Source organism: Urocitellus parryii, unplaced genomic scaffold, assembly GCF_045843805.1.
Source record: "Urocitellus parryii isolate mUroPar1 unplaced genomic scaffold, mUroPar1.hap1 Scaffold_140, whole genome shotgun sequence".
NCBI lineage: Eukaryota > Metazoa > Chordata > Mammalia > Rodentia > Sciuridae > Urocitellus > Urocitellus parryii.
Window position 1 is genome coordinate 152,037 of NW_027552002.1, and position 21,895 is coordinate 173,931.

Sequence of the window (21,895 nt, forward strand, 5' to 3'; positions counted from 1 at the left end):
TTAAGTTTTGAAGTGACTTGTTATACAAAACAAGAGCTTCAAGAAATATGATCTGGAATTTGGACTCCTTTACCTGATTGCTGTCTTTTTATGATTTCTGGAAAAATCTCAGTCATGGTTTATTGAAATATTGCTTTCTCCTCATTCTCTATATTATTTTTGTCTGGGAGTACAATTAAACTTTTAAAGAAACTTTTCCAAGTTTCTTCATTCCTCTTTCTTTTATTTCTATTATGTCTCTATGCTACATTCTACATAAATCACTTTTTCTTTCATTTCCCTGTTTTTTCTGTTTGTGTTAATCATCTACTATTTAACCTTTCCATGACATTTTCCAAATTGAATACAATTGACAGGTAATAAAATGCACACATCTTTGGTATACAATTCATACAGATTATACTCATATAACCACAGCCCACCATATATACATTCAGGATACAGGCATTCCCATTATCTCAGAAAATTTCTTCATGCTTTTTCCCAATCAAATGCTCCTCCCACATATATCTATTATATTGCTTTCTAACACATACTATACAACTCTTATAAATGTAATCATGTATGTGTGTAGCTTCTTTTATTAACATAGTTTTTAAAATTCATTCATGTTATTGCCTATAGAAATTCACTCATTTTTTTATCACTAAACTGAATTATGTTGCTGAAGGTACTACTGTATGTAAATACATACAATTGATGATGGATATGTGAGCTATTTCTTGTTTGGGGCCTGTTAGGAATAAGGTTATTATGGGCATTGATTCCCAATATATCTGAAGCTCTGATTTCAGTTTTCCTGGGTAAATATTAAGAAGTGGAATGTTCTGTCATAGAATATGTATGTTTGGCTCCAAGAGAAACTAACTGTTCTTTAAAATGATTTCAGTTTTTATCCCCATCAGAAGTGTAGGGGACCATCCTTACCAACACTTGATATTGTCAATCTTTTTAATTATAACAATTCTACTAGGTGTGAAGTGTATTTCTTTGTGGTTTTAATTTATATTTATTTACTTGATAATTAGTGATATGGCTAAGTGATCATGCTCATACTTTCCTTTGTAAAGTGCTTCTTCAAGGTCCATGACCATTTTTAAAATACAGTAGCTCACGTTTTTATTATTTACTTCTAGATATTCTTTATGTATTCTGACTGTGAGCCTTTTGTCAATTAAATATATATTGAAAATATTTTCTTCTAGTTTATGAAATGATAATCCATTTTCACAATCATAAATTTTTAATGTTTTTTTACTCTTTTTTTGGGGAGGGGAACCAGAGACTGAACCTGGGACCCTTAACCACTGAGCCACATCCCCAGTCCTTTTTACATTTATTTTGAGATAGGGTCTTGCAAATTGCTTTTGTCCTTGCTAAGTTTGTTAAGGCTGATTTCAAATTTGTGATCCTCCTGCCTCAGCCTCACAACTTGCTGGGACTACAGGCATGCACCCAGCTAGAAATTTTTAATTTTAATGAAATTCAATTCATCTTTTTTTTCTTTTAAGATTAGTATTATTTGTGTTCTAGGAAATCTCGGCTTTTCCCAAGTTTTGAAAATACATATTATGTTTACTTTCTAAATGGTTTATAGTTCTATGAACGACCTTGAAATAATTTTTACATATAGTAAGAGGTACAATCAGGTCATTTTCTTTTTCTTTTTTTGCTAGTACGGCTATACAGTTCTTTCAGCAATGCCTTCTGAAGACACTAGCATATCCTCTTTTGCTGACTGTGTGTGTCTATCTCTGGACATTATTGTACTAGACTGAGTTATCTGTCTATCTTTATACCAGTACCACAGTGTTTTGATTACTACAGCTTTATATTTATAGTAAGTCTTCATATCAGATAATATAAATTCTTCAATTTTATTATTTTACAAATTAGTTATTGACACTTCTAAACATTCTGAATTTTCATGGGAATTTCAGAAAAAACTCTGAAAGCTGGTTTCTCAGATTTCTGAGCCACATCCCTAGTCCTATTTTGTATTTTTTTTTTTTAGAGACAGGGTCTCACTGAGTTGCTTAGTGCCTCACTTTTGCTGAGCCTGGCTTTGAACTCTCTCCTCCTGCCTCAGCCTCCTGAGCTGCTGGAATTATAGGCTTGTGCACCATGCCTGGCTATAAATTGTTTAACTGTAAATCTCACCTAGTGTGTTGCCATTTTTCAAGGTCTGATTATCTACTTTTTATTGTTCTCCAATGCCTTCATACATATTTATATGCATAATTAATCTCACCAAGAGGACAGTGCAGTGCAAACTATTCAACCATTAATGAAAATTTCCATTGCACGTTTAATTTCAATTATTATACTCTTAATTTATTATTAGATGCTTTACTTGTTAGGTTTTTTCCCCCAAAACCTGTTGGATATTTTTTGAAAACATCTGCTCCTCACTCACTTTTTATCCCACTCTTATTTTCAAGACACATCAGACGTATTCATTGTACATTCTGTACCTAGTTACTCCAATATATGAGGAGTTTACGTGTCTCCTTCTGCTCTTTTTGTTTCTGAAAATTAATGCTCCTGGTAGCTTTTTTCCTCCTTATACATTTATTTTATTATTTTAAAAATGTGAGCTCATGATCCCTGGAACTTTGTCTACAAGAGTTCTTTGTGACTGGAGTTAAAAGTATATTCTTCCAAAGAGAATATACATTGGTTCTTGGGACTTGGGCATGCAACCAACCTGGATCTATTTTCATTTAGATTCTTACTTGGATTTTTCCATCCTTGAAGACTGGACACCACTCTCCATTAAGACTAGCCTGTGGCCAAGAATTCTTAGACGAGACCTTTCCTGTTGCCTCTACCAAGAGCCAATAATGAGAAAAGCATGTTTCCTTGCATGTACTCTGTCTTTGTAAATTTGACATTTGTTTCTTATTTTCTTTTTCTCTTAGAGTTTAATCTGTGTGATTCCTGGCTCTATACAATGTTCTCTGATTCAACTTTCCCACATTGCCAAGGTCCAAAGCTTAGTTTGCGGTTCCCAGAAGACACAGCTACTAAAATCAAACCTCTAGGTGACCTAGGGCTGCTGGGCACACAAGATGGCAGCTTCAGTGTTGGATCTTGACCACCCACTATTGCCAGCCCCAGAGGAACTCCCATGCTGTGCTGTGAACAATCATGCAGTTGGAAGATTGCTTTCCATGTCTCATCTAGTATTTTCAGACATTTTGTAGGAAGAGGATTTCAGGATATCTAGATCAATATATAGCTAGAAATGGAAACATTCAACATTTGCTCTTTATCCTCTGCAGGCTTTAGTCCTTACTCTTTGTTTAGGTCATTGGCAAATGAATTAACAGAATGGACACAATGGTGAACAGACTCATTATTATAAATACTGATTATGCTGAAAAACAGCTCTGAGAAGGACAAGAGCCTTCAAGCCCTGTGATGGTTTTACTTCTAGGATACTCCAAAGCTTTTCCTTAAAGAGCTGTAGGAGACACAACCAATGAAGGAATTACAAATATGAATGATTGAAGCCTTGTGTTAGTATCTCACCAGCTCTCAAAGCTGTCTTTCATGGATAAAATAAAGCCTGACTAGATCAAAATGTCTCTTGGAAGTCAGCCAAATATCACATGAAAGGGCTTCTCTTTTACTCCTTTACCATGGGGAGAGATGGTGTAGCCATCACACATAACAAAGTTAATTCCTATGGCTATATTTCACAACTATAATGTGTTGGTGATAAAGCCTGTCTCACAAATTGTTAACAGATTAATTGTCAAAGAGTAGCATAGTATCTTTACACATATAACTACTCAGTAAATAATATTATTATTTCCTTATATAAAAGGTCTCTGTGAGTAACTTTTGATATCTTTCTTAATATTCAGAGATGGTTTGAATGTCTTTGAGAGACTCTCAAGACCTAGAAAACTTCAGCCTTCGGTTCCCACCCTGTGGGGTTTCCTCCTTAGGTCCAAAGTGCCTTGGCTTCTCCTCAGTTACCACCACCCAGTTGTGTTGTACTTTCTCACTGAAAGCAGCTTCACTTTTCTTTTATTCTTTACTATAACATATAAGGAAGTTCCTGTTAGACATCAATGGGCCACAAAGATGGACAGCAAGGGAGTCTCTGTCCTCAGAAGCCTGTAGTCTAACAGGATTTCAATCCTGATTGCCCATTAGAATTGCCTGGAAAGATTTCAAAATGACTACCAACAGTTAGGTTTATCTTTTCTCCTTATATAGACAGCAGGTATCCTGGGTCAGAAGTGATATACTCTCTTCTTTCATTATTTCTTATAGCCAGTCATTATATGAATCAATTAAAACCTAGTTAAATTATTTAAAAAAATACTAATAAAATACAATGTTAAGGGCATTATGTTATGAAAATTTTCAGTAGGAGTCATAAATATGGTTGAACATTAAATTCACAGGACAAAGAGAATGTACTCATAACAGTGTTCCCAGTACTAAGTGTGCCAACTTCAAAGGCCATATCCCCCATAGTGAAAATAATAGCTGTACCAAAATTAAAAAGAAAATTGCAACTGTAACACAACTTTGTTCTGGAAATATCTTATGTGACACTATAAATGAAAGAACTTATCTTACCAATTTCAGGTAACCCTCAGCATCTAGAATCAAGTTTTCTGGCTTCAGGTCTCTGTAGATAATACCTAGTCGATGCAGGTAATCAAATGCCTCTGTCACACAAGCGACACAGAATTTGGAGGTGGCTTCATCAAAGCTGCCTCTGTAATGAAATAATTTTCATTCTCAGTGTCCTGGACACATGTCCTTTCTACTGTTCTAGGTCTCAATTATTATATTAGTACAAATATGTAATATAAATATTTTGTGTCAATATCAAAATGTATTTTATACTGTCAATAAAATTGGGATGTTTACTGGTGATAAAGAAATTGAGAAGGTTACTTGAGGCAAACTAAAGAACTTCACTAAAGTTAAAATATCTTTATCCAAGCACTTGTTTCTGATAATCACACATGAACATATAAAATAGAAAACCAAGGAAACAAAGAGTTCTTTAGATGTCTGTGGAACACTCTGGAGAAAATACGACTATCTCAGTGGAGAGCTTAAAAGAGACTTCAGCAATTTATTGCTTGACTAAAGAATGGCTCAAGTGGTCACTTTAATTTCCTGTGGGTACAGCATACAATACTAACCCAGGTAGAAAGGGGCCATAACTTTTCTTGTTTGATGTCTCTTGATATTTTAGTAGAGTTGCCTTGTACCAGCATAGTGAGAAGCATTATTATACTCTGAATCTTTTTAAACATGGTCGTGATTCACCTCATAGTATATCAGAAGACTATGGCTTTGGGGTGAGAGAAAATGGATTTAATTCCTGTTTCCTTTGCTCACTATACCTTGAGCAAGTTGTTTAACTGTTCTAAGCCGCAGAATCCATGCAGTAAAATGGACTTACTCCTTAATTAGCAATGTTGTTTTTAGGATTGAGCATGGTACTTAACAGGTTGTAGGAACTCTCTTTCATAAGTAGATTTAGATTTTCTATATATATATATATATATATATATATATATATATATATATATATATTCCACTGTTGAAGCAAAGACTAATGTCTTTGCAGTAGCATCATTAAAGTTTTCTTATCCTTCCAGGTTTTCCCCAATCCATCCAAAATATATGTTCCAAGGTCAGTGATTCTCAGTCATGAATGTACACTAGAATTGTCTAACAAGCATGAAAAAAATTTACTGGATATCATCCCAGATGAAATGAAATCATAACAACTGGCATTATGGCCCAGCATTTTTCTTCATAAAAGTTCCCCCTTATGATTGTAAGCATAGCCAGGGTTGGGGTCCACTGTCCCAGGTAAGGCTGTCAGAATGTCTGCTGGGCAGTAACCTCCAGAATCTATGCCAGCCTACCTTTACATTTTCTTTCACTACCCTTATTTCCTACTCAAATTCTGCTCATTAACTATAAGGAGACCTAGTACCAAGTCAACTTTTCTGCTTTGTATTTTCCTGTTGCTCTGGCTTTCCAAGGTTTTGTCATCTTTAGAGTTTAATTCAAAACCTTCCTCTGTCATCATGCATTTCTCTCTCTCCCCTCCTCTGAGCTGACTGTCTACAAAACTCACCTGCTATTTAATTACAATTTGCCAAACATCTTTGTTACTATTTAGTGTTCATATTTATGAAACGTTTTAAAAATCATATAATTTCCCCAAAGGAACTCTTGATGTGCCAGGAAAAAAAGGTTCATACTTTTTATTCTTTATGATAGAAACTCTATATATCATCTAGAATAGTTCCATACTGTCTGCTGTGGAGTCTTCTACAGAGGTGGTGCTTAGTATGTATCTGTGGTTAGAGTGCATGAAAACCACTTCTTTAGTAAAATTGAACCTTTGTTGACATCTTACAATGCTTTTCTGTGAGGTCTTAACGACACCCTACCACGCCCCATTTCTTTAAGTTTAGGAATCAGAAACATCTGAGTTAATGCCCTGATTCTGCCCTGTACTCACCATGAGACCTTGGATAGTTCTCCGTCTCTGGGATTCTTTACTGCCTAAAACTGACTACGTCACAGGGTGCATATGACATGACTGCAATGTCAGCTAATAGACTATTCCTACTGTACTTTATCAAGCAATAATATTTTCTTATAATAATTTCCAAATCATTTCCTCTGTGCCTCTTTAAATGTTCCTAAATCCAACATCCTGTAGACTGACATGAGTAAAGAAAGCTCTTGCTTATAATGCTTGTTCATTACCTGTCTCTTAATATACTCCATAGCTCCCCACCTAAGCAGGCCTCCAGAAGCATGTACACATATTTATTGTCCTTAAAAGTATGATATAATCTGCAAAGACAGATAAAAACATGGTTATGATTAGAAATATGGCTTTTAAAGCTCTTTAAAGTCTCTTAAGACTATCTTTAATAACATTTTGAATGATTGACCCTCATCTCCATACAAATATCCTGCAGCTACACTTGGCTTCTCGCCAAAGCTTCTTTCATCTTTCCTACTGCTGTGCTTTTGCTCATGGATCCCTTTATTCAGACTGCTTTCCCTCTGCCCACAGAGGAAATGTCTTCCATTTCACTGTAAAAGTTTTATCTTCTCTGCAAGACTATAACTCTTTAAAAAGCAGCTCATTATTCTGCCTACCTAGCAAGGCAATTCAGAGAGTGAGCTCAACCAAGAGGCTCAGGCTCAAATTCCAGATCAGACACATATTAGTTATGTAGTCTAAGATCTCTGTTTTTCATTGAAAAAAAAAATATATATGTATATATACATATATAGTGAGATATTATATATTCATTTGATTATATATTATTTGTATATATTGTTGATAATAAATATTTACTAAAAATTATTCATATTTATTTGATCCTCCTAAAGGACCAGTGAAGGAAATGTTGTGATTCTCCTCACTTCCTCTTCCTATATTTTTGGCTTAGAAGAGTGACTGGTGCATGTTAATCTCTCACTATACAAATGTTGTCATTTATATTTATTCTTAGTATATTATTATTGCCCTATTATTTGCCAGATACATCACAAATATCTAGAAATGCAAAACTTAATACAACTTAATCCATTCCCTGAAGCTGGTCATCATAGGTCATTAGTGAAATATTAATTTTAAAGGGGCATTCTGGGAGCATAATAAAAGGTAATTGGATGATTTTTGTTAGTATTACCTGAGTTCAGACTTAATTTTTAACTTTGCAAAAATGGGTCTAGGGATATGGATAAACAGAAAGATCTTCTCAGGGTATTTGATCAAAAAGTACAAATTCTCTTCATTATATGAACACTATCACCCAGAAATCATAAAAACTACAGTTTGGGGCATTTAGAGAAGATATAAATTCGCTTAATATCACTAACCCATGAATTCACAAGTAAAGAGAGCTATGACCTAGAATAATTTTAAATTCCCCTTCAAACACTAAGGATAGCTACAGAAAAAAGAATAACTATCAGAAAATGATATGCCTTTGGCACATAGGCATTCGAGGGCCAGGATATGTTCTCCTTTGGAAACCTCCATGTGCCCCATGTGCCCTTCCTACAGAAATTCAACATCAGAACACCCTCTGAGGGGTTTCTTAGAGCGTATTGATTCCCCCAAATTCTACAATAGGTCTGGATAAAATAATCAGTTCAAGTTATTCTGCAATAATTTTGTATTCGCACACACAAACAACATGCTTTTGTAGGAATAAAAACAAGTGGAAACTCTGATCCAAGATTTCATTGGCTAATCCAGAGTAGAGTCTCCTCTTCTTCTTTCTGTCCTCTTACACAGAAACATTCAAAAGAAGAGCCTAAAACTTCCAAGTCCTGGGAGACCAAAGGCTCACTTACTTCACAATGAATGGAGAACACAGCTCTTCCAGAATCCTCTTCTCTGAGTAGATGTGCTCCTGTTGCTTAGTGTCAACTATGTGCTTTTTCCTTATATACTTCATAGCAAAAGCAACATTCTCATTTTTTACTTTAACCTATGTAATAAAAGGAAAAATCCTCAACATTGACTTAGTAGGAACAATTTGCCATATCTGTTTAAAACATGATAATTAGTGAGAGTTAAACCTGTTTCACATTTAAAGAGAATGGAAGCTTTTAGCCACTTAGGTCTCTAGGACTCAGTTTCATCACAATTTCTCAAGTAGTTCATATATCTGATTCTAAAATTTTGTATTACAGTAAGAAAACATATGGTTAGAAGTATTAATCTTTAGAAATCAAATGTTTTTGATTATGTAACAGAAAAAACCTGGACCAAAATGGCCAAAAATTTCTATTTCTTAATATTTACTTCTTTGATTTTCCAAGAAAAACAAATTAAATCATGTTCTATATTTGCACCATTCAGAACAGTAGTTAGTAATAACATGAGGTTATTTAAATTTAAATTAATTAAAATTTAAATTTCAGTTCTTCAGTTGCAGTAGCCTCATTTCAAAAGTTCAACGCCACATACACCTACTGGCTACCTGACTGGATGGCACAGATATATGACGTTTCCATCATCATAGAAATGTCTATTGGAAAGTGACACTCTAGGTATAAAAATCAATCTTTTCCCTTAAGAGGAAAGTAAATTTTAAAATAAACATTTTTCCTGGTAGGTTTAACACTTCATAAATGGTCTATACTGGACAAGTAACGAGGTTATACAGAAATGGCTTCTTCCCATATTTTATCATGTTTACCATTGGTACTGCCTATAAATTTTAAATCAGGGAGAAATACTGCTTCAATAATTGTTATCTGAGAAAACAGATCTCAGCATTGCTAATTTAATCCTTTTGCCATGATCTTTGGTGGAAAATACACTACAGATGGATATTGCCCTTGTCTCTTCATATGACATAAGAGACATCATGAATATTCTTCCTCTATTTAGAAACCATTTTCCCCTCTCATTTGTCAGAGATGAGGTATGAACTGAGTGTGAATTGTGTTATCCAGGGTCCCTGGCAGGATTTCAGATCTGTTCATGCCCAGGGCCAACTGGCAGACAGAGACATCATCAGCAGAGTACCCAGACATCAATACACAGTACATTGTTAAAATTCTGATGGGCTTGGTAATTGCCAAGGGCTCAGAATCATATGTAACCAAAAAGGTCACAGATTTCCATTCTACAGTTTCCAGAATACCAGATCTGTTGTTATTCTACAACTTGGAGGATGATTATTAAGCACAGAGAGGTGGTGATATGGAAGACACAACTGAAATCAGGCTGTAAGTTTCCAGCTGTTTGTTCAGCACTGCAGAAGGCTGCTCTTCAAACATCATTTTGCATTCGTCTTATTTCCTTTTTTTCTGATGGAAAATTTGGGGCAACCCAAAAATAGGATAATGAAAGCCAAATACAGACACGGTAGTGGAGTTGTCTAAGGGATCTAACCATAATATTAAAGATCTCATTTCAATAGCATTTCTGCAGGACACATTCTTCTCTTCCTTTGTGTATAGAGAGCTCATGTGTTGTGGTTATATGTATCTATATATACATATTTTGCCATTAGGAAATACAGTTTTTACATTTTACAACCTTTGGGAATGTTTACTTAGTTCATTCTCCAATAATTACAATCAAGAACAAATTCACTAAAGGATCTGATGTAAGAAGCTGGAAATAACAGCTCATTACTACAAGTTACTAACACAGACCTGCCACTATACCATATGCAGATTCAAAATTTTACTTTCTCAATTTCAGTTCAAAACAAAATTTAAGATAGCAATAATAATTCATATGATCCTCCGAGATAAGCTGGAATATAAAACAAAAAAAGTCAACAGGCTTCTCTCAGATGCTTGAAACGTAAACCCCTTACAAGCTCAACTCTTCCGAACCCACCAACGCCCAGTGTTGCAATAATCTCAAGGTTCTGGAAGGGGGATAATGAGGAAAATCTGGCCACCTTCTCCTTCAGCTGAATCATCTCCAGAGAGAGTGCTTTGGACAGCTTCCACTTAGACATGGACCGCCTGAACAAAAGAAGTGAAACTTTACACACATACCCTTAGTCAGGCAGTCACCATGCCTCTCATAAATTCCATTCTTAAAATAGTCTTACAACTGCCGGCAACACTGCCTATAGTTGCCTCAAAGGCTATCTCAACTTTGATAGGATCAGATTCAGGTACATCTGGGAATAAAAACAATGGAATATACAAACCAAAAACCCTCATATGCACAAAACAAGAGATAGACAAAAATAGAATTGAATCATCAAGGTAAAATTGATGAATTTTAGCCAGACATAGTGTCACTTGCCTGCAATCCCCGTGACTAGGGAGACTGAGGCAGGAAGATCTCAAGTTACAGGCCAGCCTCAGAAAATTAATGAGACCCTGTCTCATTAAAAAGTAAAAAAAAAAAAAAAAGAAAAAAAGAAAGAAAAGAAAATTGGGGAAGTGGCTCAGTGGTTCAATCCCCCAATTCAGTTCCCAGTACCAAAAAAAAAAATAAATAAATAAAAATAAATAAAAGTGAATAGCATTTAAAACATAATATTAAAGATCTCATTTCTATAGCATTTCTATAAAACTATTAACAACCCAGAAAAGGAGTGAATAGCAGGCAATAAAACCAGAGAGCCATTCTCTTTGTTGCACATATAGGACAATGCCACACTGAGGATCTTGGCCATAGTTTGCTCCTTTTCTCAGATATTGAAGTTTTCCATGGCTTACCCAGAAAAATTGATTTTTGAAATGTGAAAAGTACATTTCTCACTTTATGTCTTAAGAATTGTGGAAACAACCATTTTATGCCTCAATTAAGACTTACTGCTCTGAGTTATACATTCATAAGCTGTTAGTACAATAGGCCTTTGGTGTAAAAACTGCAAATGCATTCCTTGCAAAAACAAAAAAATCTTGTTAGGTACTGATTGAATGCTCTAATTTAACTCAACTTCAGCCTTCTAGAAATTTTGAATATACAGTTTCAATAGCACTATCTACTGCACATATGCTTAAGCTTTCACTCAAAAAAAATGTTTCAAGGGGTGTAGGTACAGCTCAATGGTAGAGAGCTTGCCTAGCATGCATGAGGCCCTGGGTTCAATCCCCAACACAGCAAAAAATAAACAAAGAAACATAAGAAGTGTTTTAGCAAAAAACAAAACAAAACAAATCATTTAAAAATGTAGATTTTCTATCAAATTATATTAATTCATCCCTATTACTATATCCCTATTACCCAACTCCTCCTCCATACATACAATTATCTAGACAATAGCTCCCTTATGTTTTGAAAAATTTAAACTATGACCCTACTCTTTACCTGTAATCTAGTATAAATGTTCTTTTGAGATGTTACCATTGTAAAGAATTCCCTTTACCAGGAAATTTCTCCCTAAAATTTCTATGCATTATGCAAAATAAAGCTGCTGACTATTCAGAGACTTAACTAATCATCATTCTAGTGACATTCTAGTATCTTGTTTGTGGAAGAATTATTAAAAAGAGCTCTCCAGAAGTTTCTAGTGAAGGCACATTAACTGTTTACTGTGTAGCCAATGGAGCTCCCATGTCTTCTTCTTTATCTACTGACTTCCCAACAGGTCAGATCTCTCTTGGGAGGATGTTCCCCCACTTACTTGGCATGTCTTTTCTCATCATCACGGTTCAGATTCGCCACATACCCTTCCAGGTATTTTTGGAGTTCTTCAAATGTCCCAACAGTTTGATTGAATGTTCTGAATAACATAAAATAAAATAGAATAAAATAAAGTAAAATAGTACCAAAGTAACTTGACATTTTTCTTAAACTCATACAAGAATATGTATATAGTTACCCATGGAGTCAATTGTTTTTCAATAATTTATGGAATATTAACATTGCTGTAACATGTGGCCTAGTTACTGAAAGCTCTATAATTGAGCTTTTGAGTTCATGCAAGCTAAAGAGGCTACCAGTGAGAAAAGACGGCATTTCTATTGTTTTCTGCTTTGCAGTTCTAGTATGCCAACAAGTAGTTTTTCATTTGTTTTAAGACAGTGGAGAAGAAACAGCTTACATGATCTGCTTATTGAGTCAATAGTTTATAGGGGTTACAGATTTTAATACTTTTGCTTAATTAAGTAACAATTTAAAATCAAAGGCAAAATTTATCTGTTCTTTGTCTCTGATAGTTCTCCCCATTTCTCATTCCTTCATAATTTCTTTTTACCTGAATTTCATAGTTCTCTGTCTGAGGCTCATCTGGTTGACCTCACTCATCCTTCATAGACCACAGCCTTGTCCTGTTCCTGACCTAATCTCCCTGTCCCAGTCCATGGTCTTTAGAAATTCTTACATACTCCACTGTCCGTGAGAAAAATGAATCCCCTTCCTCACGACAGAAAGGATAGTTTTGTTGAATGTACTTCCAAAGCTTCCTATGCCGTATCTAACAATCTGCCTTGATTTGTGATTATTAGGATAGAGACCCCACTTTTACCATCGTGGTATCATTTTAAGTGTCTGGTACACAACAGAATTAAAATAATAAAAATGGGCCTCAACATACCTAAAACTAATAAACCAGTAACACCTCAATAATACAGTGTCACAACTTAATGCCTCTATACACATTTTGCTGACAGCCAATCAATCAATATTTCCATTTGTCAATATGTGTTGCACATTGGAATGGGTATTTTTCATCCCTCCCCTCAGATGTACTCCCCACTCTTTTCTACCCTTTACTATAAACTGACCTTTGTTGATGTATAGTAATGGGACATAAAATAATATCACTACAAAATTTCTAACTTCCTTAATCATTGAAATTTTCAAACAAAAAGGGAATGTTAAGAATCTGACCTACCCTTCCTTCCTTCCTTCCTTCCTTCCTTCCTTCCTTCCTTCCTCCTTCCTTCCTTCCTTCCTTCCTTCCTTCCTTCTTTCTTTCTTTCTTTCTTTCGTTTTGTGGTGCTGGGGATTGAACTCAGGGGCCTGTGTTTGGAAGCAAGCACTCTACCAACTGAACCATATCCCCAGTCCTCTGACATAATTTTCCTATGTGAATATATGAATACACCATAGTGACTCTCACCATCATGTACATCCATAAGACTGGGGTCTTAATTAGAATAAGATATATTTTATGTTTGTACAATTATATCAAAATGGACTCTACTGTCATATATAAAGAACCAATAAAAAAGGAAATATTTCTTGTACTTTGTTTTCCTTTAATTTACTCTTCCTTTACCAATTTTTTGCTTACCACTAGACTATTGTTATAAACAAATCTTACTTTTTTCATGTTGTGACACTGGGGTCATGGGTTCCTAGAGGTTCTTTCCTAACTAATCTTAAACCACTCTTTCAACAGCTGCAACATTATAGCTGTAACTTTCAAACAGCCTGTACTCATTCAGCTGTTACAGTAACTAACCAACTCCTTTGGGATTTATCTCAAAAATTAACGATGGTGGTGTCACCATACACCTTCCATTTGTTTAAAGATCTTAAAGCAGGATTATTTCACGGTTTATCACACTTTAAAAACAGGAAAACCTCAAATTCTAATTCTTCTTGCTCTATAATCATTCTAAGCATGTATTAAAACCGTGGACTATCTGAGGTGTGGGGGAAAAATGTGAGTATGTAACAGATGTGATTCTGCAATCTGTATTTGGGGTAAAAATGGGAGTTCAAAACCCAATTGAGTCAAATGTGTGAAAGATGATATATCATGAGCTCTGAAATGTTTTGAACAATCAATAAAAAAAGAAAAAAAAAACGTGGACTAGGAAGGAAAGAATAAGAATCCATAGGCTTTCCGTGCCTGCATCTCATTGCAAGGATGATGCCCTCTATTGAGCCACCATCTGGTGAGCACTTCCCACATGCCAAGGACTACATCAGATGCTGGAACTGCAGCAGCAATGCAGTTACATGTTTCTGTATTCGTGAAGCTTACAAAAGAGCAGCAAGAGATGGTAAATAAAACAAAGTGTGAATAATGGTATGATTTGGGTAAAAATAGTGGACTATGGGAGCGTTGTGGGGTCTTAATCTACTCCAAATCATAGCTAAGATGATCCTAACATTTATTATTCAAACTGAAATACTTTCCAGAATGAAATCAGATGCCAATAATAAATATGTTGGGATAACCCTAACTGTCCCAAGAAAACCAGGTTATAGGTGAAACTAGCAATACCAGATAGTCAAAATCTCTCACCCACAGAGTAAATCCATGTAATTTTTTATCTTTCATTATGCCAAGTGTATGTTATAGACTCTCAATGATATATATGTAAAGTAAACATCCTAAAATTATAATCTTGCAAGTAAGATTTTTCATGGATTAAAAGATATTACATACATGTGTGGTATATGTGATTATAATGAAGGAAAGTAGTCCTTCCTTTCTATCAAATTTTGTTGTGCTAACATTTTAGAGCATTTATTCCATACAGCTATTGCTATTCAGCACATGCACATATTTTTAAGGAACTCAAACAAAACAATGTATTATTAGGACAATATACCAAATCATTTTCCGTTTAAGAGTTGGCATTCAAAGAGTGCTATCTGAACACACTTTTCACTTCCTAGCTGTCTGCCTTTGCTCTGGAGTTTTAATTAAGCTGGGATGAATTTTAAATTTTTTCTTTGCTAAGAAAAATCCTATTATTTCTTTATGCTCCATTTCCATATTTTAAAAAATAAAATAAATTCTTAACCATTTGACTGCATAGGGACTGCTTTTCTTTCTGGGCAGGTGCTATGAGAGCCAAATGTGCTGGAGAAAGAAAGTTGAGATGAATCTGGAAACCTGGGCAGTAACCCCTGCTCAGTCACAGATGGCATTGTTGGTACAATTCTTTAACCTACTTTGGATTTGCTTTTCTTATCTGTAAAGGAAAGAATTGAAATAATTCCATGTGAATTATAATCACTATTTAGACATGTTAATATTATTGTAGTCAATACTTGGCTTTAGAGGTGCCCCAAATTTTTTGCAACAATTTTATATTTGGAATTTGCTTAAAAATAATATGGAGATGTCACAGAGTGGTGAAGAGTACAGATAAGATATGAACTGATAACTGTTGAACTTGAATTGTAGAGTTCTGATGCCATTCTATTTTTTAATGTTTGTAAATTTCCATGATAAAAAGGTTTCTAAACATTCTTAAATTCTTCCCAGCTCTACATTTTTATGATTCTATGTTCAATAAATGCTGTATTCGATCAGAAGTTGACTATATGCCTCTTGTAAATTTACTGGTTTTTGTTAATATTTCATGTGAGTCTGACCTATTTCTTTGACTACACAATGACTTTATTTGGATAATGATCTAGCTCTGCTACATTAGAATTTCCTTTAGTGTATCTTGTAATTAATCAGTAAATATTTAAATGGTTAATGAGAGATCCAAGATGCAGGGATAAAGTATGATTTGAAGTGAGTGAAACAAGATAAAACTTATTCTGAAAAATAACCTAAGATATTTAGACATCAATATTGATACACATTGTTTACAAATGACTAAAATTTGTTTGGAAATAGAAATAGCTAATGATTATTTTATACATTGAGAGAGGATTTATTCAAAACTGTTTTTGACTGCTAAAGGCATTTTAGAAATAAATTACAAAATTTCCATACGTTGTATGGAAAACATCCATAAGAACACTAATAAACTTATTTCTCTGGGAGATGCAGAATTTAAATCAGTCAATTGCTGATATTTATATACAAACTCTGCACAAAAAATATTTAGCCTGCCAGCATCTGCCACTGCCACAGACACATTCAGATCAGAGGCCCTGTTCCTTATCATGAATTTTAATAGAATGTACTTGCAGCTGAGGACTGGCTAGCATTTCCAAGTGGTGATGAATGAGAAAACAGATCCGCCCTGGGAGTACGGGAAGGCCAAGTCTTCAAAGGTGGCAGGAGTCTGCCTTCTCGAACATGAGGATACTCACTCTGGATCTATAACCAGGCAAGCGACATCATTTTCTTCAGCAATAATGTTAGCTGACCTGACATCATCACTGCAGACAGAAGCAGGAGAGTCAGTTTCCACTGCAGTTAGAAATTAAAACCACCAATTTGATTAGGAAATCTGCTACTTTGTATGAAAGCATCTTCCCAATACTATACTTTTGAAAAAAACATTTTAATTTATACTCAACCCCCTTCCAAAAGAAAAACCACAAGAATTTAAAATGTATCCCAATAAAGGTCATCTACACAAGGAATGCAGAGGAAAAGATAATTGCACTGAGAATGTAGAGGAATTGCTGACTGCAAGTGCATGTGGAATATCATTCTGAGCTTTGTGATAGCTAAACTAAAAGAGCTCTCCCCTGATCAAAGAAGACTAATTAATAAGGAAGCAAAACAGAAATGAACTGATCAAAGAAACTTATTGGGAAAACCATCAAAAATAAAACCCAAGGAAATTGTTTTCAGTATCAGATCATCCAGTGAATTAAATACTAAAATACTTTTCATTTTATAGAATGAAAATGTGTATTTCTACATTAAAATCCATTAAAATCTCTGAAATCAATTTATATATGAAAATCAATGATGAGTCGTAGGATAATTAGCAGTATCATCTTTCTTAATGGTGCATAATAGAGTAGGTAATACCTTACAATCAATATCTTAGATATGATGAGTAGTCATATATGACCTGATGGTAAGTTTAATTTTCTAATGAATATCAACTTGTTAAGCATCAAGCAAATATTCTTTAGAGATTTATTTATATTACTTTCCTCCCTCTATTTGTTATAAATTAAAGAAAATGAAAACAGGTTCTCCCACTTGGAACCCAGTGCTCAGAGACTTATAAGATGTCCTACCAGTAGCAGCAAATGGTAGAATACCATTACTAGGACTGCTCCAGTCAACTTCATCAAATATAGTGTTGTACAAATCTCCTTCACCTTTCTTAGTGGTAGGACACAGAAAACTTGGGCAGCCCCTCTCTACCATTCCAAAGAAGTGCCCTCTGCCTAGCTGATATCCAAAGACATTCTGACATATCTTCCAGTCCCACCAAGATCCCTTTATAGGATCTTTATAAGAAGACATCAGTAAAGACACTTGAGTTTCATGAACTTTGGAGTCAAAGGCAGGACAGTTTCTGCTCAACTTGTATGAATGTGATTTAGACAGAGATAGGGACAGAGATAAAGAGAGATGATGGAGATAGAGATAGAGGTAGTGAAGACAGAGACAGAGGTAGTAGAGACAGAGCCAGGTAGATATAGAAACAGAACAGACACAGACACCAAATTGGATTGTGGACCAGCTATTGGATCTCTGAGTTCAGAGAAAGAGATATCGTGTTCCTTTCACACGGTGGTGTCATCATTGTCACTGAGAATATTCTCTGCAAACACTTTACAAATATTAATGTTCATAAACACACTTATATTTCTTTCATAGTAGTGTGTAAGTATCATGGATTTATATTTGCATCTGAAATTCTGAAAGAACTTCTGGGACTTTTAAATGTCAACTTGTGGAAATATACAGAATAAAAGGAAAATTGAGTCAGTCAGCAGCAACCCACAAAAATGTTATAATATTTGTCTCCACTTTCCTTCCCATTGGTTTTAACTTTATGCTTTCAAATACCTTGGGAAGTTGTGAGTCCATAGTAAACATAAATTCCCATATTGTCCATAGGAAAACACTATAATTGGCTGGCTACAACATATAGCATAAATCACTGCAGGTCCTACAAAATAAGATGATACATTTCCTTTCAAGAACTATTTTGTCTCCACACTACATTTATAAAGGCCTTTGAACTTTCAAGCTTTAAGCTATTTTGCTTAGAAGTATGAGAAAAAATAGCCTGTAAATGTTGAAAACAAATACACTGAAGTCTTTGATAATGATATTACATTATGATAATGCACAAAAGAAAGATACTTTTCCTATTAGTGAATCAAGTTCATTACCAGCAAGAAAATGGGAAAGAAAAATTTAGCTTAGCTTTAAATTCTACTTTTAAGTTGCTTACATAATAGCTATAACCTAATTTATTAAGCTTTAATATTTGGGTTTTCTTTTTAAAAAATCTTCATGATGAGATTTTTCTTCAGGTAATCTTGAGTATCTTCCTTTGATCTGTAATTATGTAAAATCTGTCATACAAATCAGTAGAACTGGGGCTTTATAAACCAAAATTAAGAAGGTAAATGAACAGAATTACTATTCCATTCCTTCAAGCACCAATATGAAATAAAAGCATTAAGTCATAACATAAATTTTAAGTGATTTCCCAGTAATTCCAAATATTCACTCAAAAACATGTAATTCCAAAACATCATGTTGCCCAAACTTTGAGATTTTATGAAATTATTTAAATTTAGGAAAATATATTTCTTAAGTCATGAGGTTTTATGTAGGAAATACATAGTGTCCAAGTCATTTGATTAACCATTAAAAATATTTTTCTATAAATCATATCAAGAGTAAACCAACTTATGTCTCAAAGACTGAAGGTTCAGGTAGAAATCTCAAATGTACTATTTTGAATTGCTCAAAGACTTGCAAAATGAGCTGATTATTTTAGAAGGCAGTTTAACATTTTTGTTTAATTCCTGAATATCTCTTGCCATTAATTTGGTGGCTCAATTGGACAACTTCAAATGACTAGTTTCACATAGAAAACATTTTATTTAGCTATGGCATATAGATTCATGGGCTCACCTGATCAGAGCTTTTTCACCAAAGTATTCTCCTTTCTGCAGTGTTTTAATCAGCTGTGGTTGATCGTGGCCCTCAGTACTCTGAGTGACTTTAACCTAAATAATGTTAATCGATTAAAAAGGAGGGGGAGAATCAGACACATATCCATTCAAGCAAACCCTCCAGACCTAGATAAACTTGATAAATGAGGGGAAAAAAGGTAAGATTTTCCTTTAATTTTACAGTAGTAAGACAATTAACTACACTCAGATCATTTTGATGGATATGAGTGATACTGTGGTTTAACATAAAGGACTACTCTCTGAAAGAAGAAGATTCTCCACTTAAACCCTACCTCCTAAAGTTAATTTTTAAAAGTGAATCTAGTTATTCCTTCCAAGACATTCTCAAAGGAAATAATAATGGTCCTGTGGGAAATTTTGTTATTTCCAGAAAGCTTAAAAAGAATTGACAAATTAATCAAGAATAATTAATCAAGAATAAAGTTGAGGACTGAGAATGTAGCTCAATGGTAGATCACTTGCCTAACATGCATGAGGCTCTGGGTTCAATCCCCAGTACCACCAAAACAAACAACAACAACAACAAAAACAAACAAAAAACGAATAAGGTTGAATATTGGGAGTCCTAAGTCAGGTGTCCACAGATTTGCCAAATCCTATGTATCTACTAAAACTGGATACAAAATGTGGGTTGGAAATGGTTCACAGCTTCTGTGGGCATCTCCAAATGAACCCATAGCCCAGGAAACTGTAAAAACCCTCTAGCACAGCCAAACAAAACTTTAATATTTCATATCTGTGGCTAGAATTATTTTAATTCAACACAGTAATAAATGTTGTTTCATGCTGATTAGAATTTTTGATTGACACTCATGTATGTTACAATAAATTTAAAAAATTAAAAATAATGATAGTAAGTACAACATGTTAATTAGCAAGAATTCTTTCATAGCATAGGTCCACGTAGGGGAGAAGTAGTTAAGATGTGGTTCTCACTGTTGACGAATAAGAGGTTCGAAACTATTTTGTTCATGTTTTTTTTCACTGGAGGCCCAGTTCAAAGTTTACCCACAAATCAGTTTACAAAAGGCAGTGCCCGATTCTCTCTTTCATGGAAGAGGCAACATACACAAAATATTTGACAGACACAGGGGCTCAAGAGATTTGATTCCTTCAGTATTTCATAAATGCTTTTTGTCTCTGACAAACCTTAAGAGTCAACATAGGAACAACTGACAACATTTTATCTATTCATAGTTAGATAAAGAAAAAGACCTATTTTATATGTAATATATAAATAAAATTATATAAATATAATAAATAAACAACATAAAATTATGAAATATATAAATAAAAATAAATTTAAATCCACAATTATATAAATAACAAAGTAAATAAAAATAAAATTTTCATAAGCATCTAAGTCAATTTCAGCTACTGCATACAAATTTAAGTTCCAAGCTTATTGGTTCTATAATTTAATGCCTGACCACTGCCACCCCCAGCTGCTGAGCTCATTCCCCTCCACTTGCAACCTGTCACATCTGTTAGGAAAATGTTCTAGCCCTGTTCTTGAACCCTGGAGCTGAGTGAGAATCACATACTCATAGCTAGAAATAACCTCAGAAACCATCCAGCTGCTGTACACCAGGAATCAAGGTCCAAAGAAAGTCAAGTGACCTGCATAAGGTCACTAAAAGGAGACTATCCCACCTGGAACCCATCACAAGTTTCCTGTGGCACCCACCCTGAAACCCAGCCCTCAGGTAGACCCCAGAAGATTCTTTTGGAGGAAGCTCCAAATGTATTCAATGTAGAGACTATCTTATGATGCAGTATAGAATATTGCTGCATTTATGGCAAAATGATTAATTTTTTAAAAATTTATTTTTAGTAAGCTTTAATTAATATTTACCTTTCCTTTTGCCAAAATGAAAAAGGTACTCCCTTCCTCGCCCTCTCTAATGATGTAATCGCCTTTGTCGTAGTATTCCTATTGGGATGAGAAAGAAAGAGGATGTGAGGTCCAGCAGAAAGGTACAACTGAAGACACAGGGAAACAGGACTCTTTGGGTTTCTGAAATGAGTCTCCACACCTGTTTCTTTAAATTTTGGTCTACCATATCTGTTTTTCTTACATTGCCATCATAAATGGTACAAGAGATGACTTTTACTTTACTTTTGCACTTGTATGTTTTATTTCACAGAAAAAAATCACCTGGAATACTGAATTTCAGGTATGGAGACCACGACACGAAGAGACGCAAAATCAGGGCAGCGATCTCGATCTCTATGCACTGGTGCACTTTCACCTACATAATCTAAATACAAACCACACAGTGATGGGTAACAGTCTGAAAACGAGGTCCAGGATTTAGAAAAGAGCAAACAATCACATAATAAGTTGAAAATATCACCCTTAATGGGTGTTAGGAATATCAACCTCAATTTCTAATTTCCTGGAGAACAACAATTGCTGGGACGATTGCACATACACACTAAATCGCTGTTATACATATTACTTCCAAAGATTCATCATCATAAAAGATCATAAAGATACTGGAATTTTTTACACATAAATTCTATTTTTAAATGTAGTTCCATCTTAATGAAATCTCAAATGACCACCTACTTCTTTTTATGTATAAATGCTTCCTTTATTTATAGATG

At 34.5% G+C, this 21,895-nt stretch overlaps 1 protein-coding gene across 1 annotated transcript in view; it reads right to left on the reverse strand.

The window, feature by feature from the left end:
• LOC144251639 (cGMP-dependent protein kinase 2-like) overlaps window positions 1–21,348 on the reverse strand; it is a 41,613-nt gene extending 20,265 nt beyond the window's left edge. The window contains exons 1-9 of the mRNA XM_077794456.1: window positions 21,322–21,348; window positions 21,141–21,218; window positions 19,224–19,318; window positions 16,472–16,540; window positions 12,138–12,236; window positions 10,365–10,518; window positions 8,380–8,516; window positions 6,769–6,858; window positions 4,600–4,741 (exon numbers count right to left, since the gene is read on the reverse strand). Coding sequence (XP_077650582.1) covers window positions 4,600–4,741; window positions 6,769–6,858; window positions 8,380–8,516; window positions 10,365–10,518; window positions 12,138–12,236; window positions 16,472–16,540; window positions 19,224–19,318; window positions 21,141–21,218; window positions 21,322–21,348 — 891 coding nt within the window. The remainder of the gene's footprint in view (window positions 1–4,599; window positions 4,742–6,768; window positions 6,859–8,379; window positions 8,517–10,364; window positions 10,519–12,137; window positions 12,237–16,471; window positions 16,541–19,223; window positions 19,319–21,140; window positions 21,219–21,321) is intronic.
• Window positions 21,349–21,895: the final 547 nt, after the last annotated feature.